The sequence below is a fragment of the Ichthyophthirius multifiliis genome (genome assembly GCF_000220395.1).
Source record: "Ichthyophthirius multifiliis unplaced genomic scaffold scaff_1120509250668, whole genome shotgun sequence".
NCBI lineage: Eukaryota > Ciliophora > Oligohymenophorea > Hymenostomatida > Ichthyophthirius > Ichthyophthirius multifiliis.
In genome coordinates, this window is record NW_004086545.1 from 233 (window position 1) to 4,204 (window position 3,972).

Genomic DNA, 3,972 nt, shown 5'->3' on the forward strand with positions numbered 1-3,972 from the left:
ATATATATAAATTATTTTAAATATATATTTATATATTTATATATTTATATATTTATATATTTATCATTTAATTTATAATTTTTTTATTAAAAGATATTTTATTATATAAATTTTTTTATTTTTATATTTCTTTGTTTCTTATAATATTTATATTTTATACTAAATTATATATTAATAAAATAAAATATTATATGTTTATAAAATTTTTAATTTTTTTTTTTATTAATTATTTTAAAATAATTTATTTATTTTAATTACAAATAAAAAATATAATTTATAAATATAAAATCTTAATAAAATAAATGCTAATAAAGAGGCAAATAGTATCATTAAGCTAAATCTCTTTAAATAATAAATTTTCGTTTTCTTTAAAAAGTTTTAGAGGAATAAAGCATAATTAAAGAATAAGAAATTTTTTTGATATAAATCCTTTATTTCCAGGTATAAATCAAAACAAATAATAATTTTTATAATTATATATAAAATGTAATTTCAAAATAAATTAATAATATAGTTATTTTAAAAAATAAATATAGATTTAAATGAAGTTGAAAGAAAATTATATTAAGATGTCGAATTTAAAAAAGCACAATCTAATACAAATATTACTTAAAAGTAGTTAAATAAAACAATAGAATATTATTTTTTTTATAAAAAAATCATTAATTACTTTTTTTTAAAAAACAAAAGGTTTTATGATTCTAACAAAAATCATTTTTTGAAAAGAATAAATCAGTATTTAAATAGAGATAAAAAAAGAAAATTTGGATTTAAATCTAAAAAAGAGAAACTTCAAAACATTGGAGAAAAATTAGTTTAAAACATATTTATTGACGAAGAAACAAAACTTCCTTATGGAATTGGATTTGATGAATATATTGAATATTTAAAAGAATAAGCTATAGTGTCAAAAACAGAATAATTCTAAAAAACTTTAGAAAAAATTTGTAAATAAATAGGCTGTTTAGATGATATTTAAATGATGAAATTTTTTTAATTTGTTATTGCGGAAAAAACTGCTGATTCATTTAAAAATGATTCCAGACTTTTTATAACAAAAAGAGTAATTGAAGAATTAAAAAAGGAAGGAATTTCATATGAAGAAAAAAAAGTGTTTTTAAAGAAATATTTAGGGGGAGGAAATTAAGATGAATTAATTAGAAAAGCAGAAATTTAAAATGAAGAAGATCTATATTAAACTATAACACCTTTAATTTAATAATAAGCTTTGGAATCTGAAACTAAAAATAGAGCACTTTTAAGTGTTTAAAAAAAAATAGAATAAAACACAGGTATTTTAATATCACATATATATTTTTAATTTTTTTTTTTTTTTTCATAAATAAGAATTCAGAAGAGTTGAAAAAAGACCAGATAGAATTGATGAAAATGATGCTTTTTTTAGTGAAGAAAGTGATCAAGAAAGCCATTATAATGAACCTTTTTTTAATTATAAATATAAAAAATCGTCCTTGAAAGATCATGTAAATCCTTTTGTTACTTTAAAAAGAGAAGATTTCGATAATTAGGCGATTTATAGATAAGTTAAGAAGAATTATTATATTAATAAAAAGAAATATTACGAAGAAAATATCTATACTGATGAAAATAAAAAAAGAGATGATAATTAAAACAATTTATAAGTTACTGATTTTTTAATAAATTCTTAAGGTTTTTTTTTTTAATAAATGTATATGAATATATAAATAATAATATTAGATGAATAAGAAATATTGAATTTATTAAAAAAATTCAATTTAATTAATGAAGCGATTCCCGAAATTAATTTTAAAGAAATAGTCGATAATATAGATTTTTTAGCTGATAAAGCTCCAACTTCTATAAAAATATAAATAAGCAAATAAAAAAATAAAGACAGAAATTTAAAATTTGAAGGATTGTATTTTTATTTGAAAATAAAAATATATATTTAATGTTTGTTTAATAAATTAAAAAAAAAGTTATCTAAAAGAAAATTTAAAACCAGAAGACTATTTATGGAAGAACCTTTAAGAGAATTTTTAAAGAATTTTCCCTACTAACATATTAGAAGCTTAAAAAGGCTAATAAATATTAAATTAATAAGATGATTTAGCCCATGAACCATATGAATATGATGTGTAAATAAAAAAATTAAATATTTAAATTTATAATTATAATAATTGTTTTTAATGTTAGATAAGAAATACTAGAACTAAGTTAATTAAAATAAGAATCAGACCAAAAAGGAATTAAGCATTTAAATGAAGATCATTAAATGGAATTAGAAATTTATGTGAGACAAAATTAAGACCCTTTTTTCAGACATTATATTTAAAACGATATTAAATATTTCATTGATAGAATTCAAGAAGGTGCTTTTGATGTTATGTCTGGTTTAATGCCTTCTAGTGTATTTTTTTTAAATTGTTATAGATAATATATATATATATATATATATATATATATATATATATATATATATATATATTTGTATTTTTGTATTTATATTCTTATTATTTTAAATAATCAAAAAAAGAAATCAAATGACTTAGTATAGTATTATGATGCTGATAGGGAAAATTTATGCCCTGAAATTTTAGAAGATGAATCTTTAAGATTATAATATGAAGCTTTAAAAAAAGAAAAAATTAGCAAACTTCGTATTTTTAACTCAGGAAAAAGAAAAACTTCCACATGCTTAGTTATGATTACTGAAGGACCTGGTATAGTCTTAGTTAATGGAAAAAAAATCTTCAATTATTTTTGTCATCCTTATCATAGAAATATTGCTCTTAGACCTTTGTTTTTATCTCCTTCTTCACATTGTTAATATAATATAAATTTCTATGTTAGAGGAGGTGGTGTTACTGGGTAATCTAATGCTTGCTAAGTCGCTCTTGCTAGAGCCCTTGGATAATTAAATCCTTGTTTAAGACCAATATTTATGAAATGTAATTTTATTTTGTTTTATTTTTATCTTAATTTTACAAAAGTGGATTTATTACGTACGGATTATAGATAAAAAGAAAGAAAAAAAACTGGTAAATATAAAGCAAGAAAATCTTATACTTATGTTAGAAGATGATTTTTTTTTTATTATATGGAAAAAATAATATTTTTAATTAAGATAAATATTTAAAATTAATTATTAATTTCCTTTTTTTTAATTTTTTGTAAATGATTTATTATTAATATAAAAAAAATTTTCTCAAGAAAAAATAAATAATTTATTTTATTTAAAATTTATTATTTATAAAAATATTATTCAATATTATTTTTTATTTAATGTTTTTATAAATAATATTTTATTTAATTTATTGATATAATAATTGGGATTTTATATCTATATGTATATATATATATATATATGAATATATATATAAATATAAATATATATATATATATATATATATATATATAGATTTATTATGAAAATTTTATTTAAATTTTAATATTTATATTGTAATATTATTAATAATTAATATGATTTTTGTTATAATAAAACATAAAATGAAGTCTTTTATAAAGATAAGTATAAATATTATTTATTATTATTATTATTTTCTTTAGTCTTTCTGTAAATGTATATTTTTTTATTAATAAAAAAAATATTAAAAAATAAAGTGTAAAAAGTTGGAAAAGTTGGTTATTTATATGTTGTTTTTTATAAAAATTATAAAGACTATATTATCAAAGTATATGATAATATTTTATTTTATTTAATGTTATAAAAATTAAATAAAATATATTTATGAAATTTTATATAATTTTGAATTAGTTTATTAATATTTAAACTTTTAATAATAATAATGTAAAATATTTACGTTTTTAATCAATTTAAAATAGAATTAACTTATAAGATAAAAAATTTACATTTGTAAAAATTAAAAAATCTAAAAAGGCTATAAATTAAATAACTCATTTAATTTTAAAAATATATAGTATAAATAATTGTATGATAAAAGATGAAAAAAAATTATTGTATAATAA

The 3,972-nt window shown here is 16.1% G+C and overlaps 1 protein-coding gene across 1 annotated transcript, besides 5 other annotated features; it reads left to right on the plus strand. All coding sequences in view use genetic code 6, as the record gives it.

The window, feature by feature from the left end:
* The first annotated feature begins 21 nt into the window (after window positions 1–21).
* Window positions 22–64: a microsatellite.
* A 491-nt stretch (window positions 65–555) lies between these two features.
* On the plus strand, window positions 556–3,067 carry IMG5_087880 (hypothetical protein; the record flags this gene model as incomplete). The annotated part of the gene is made up of 7 exons (XM_004035763.1): window positions 556–615; window positions 691–1,292; window positions 1,348–1,671; window positions 1,973–2,120; window positions 2,179–2,392; window positions 2,519–2,933; window positions 2,976–3,067. Exons 2-7 carry the CDS (start codon window positions 980–982, stop codon window positions 3,065–3,067), a joined length of 1,506 nt encoding a protein of 501 aa, XP_004035811.1. The 5' UTR covers window positions 556–615; window positions 691–979.
* Window positions 624–687: a microsatellite.
* Window positions 2,419–2,470: a microsatellite.
* A 253-nt stretch (window positions 3,068–3,320) lies between the features above and the next one.
* Window positions 3,321–3,402: a microsatellite.
* A 525-nt stretch (window positions 3,403–3,927) lies between these two features.
* Window positions 3,928–3,972: part of a microsatellite that runs on past the window's edge.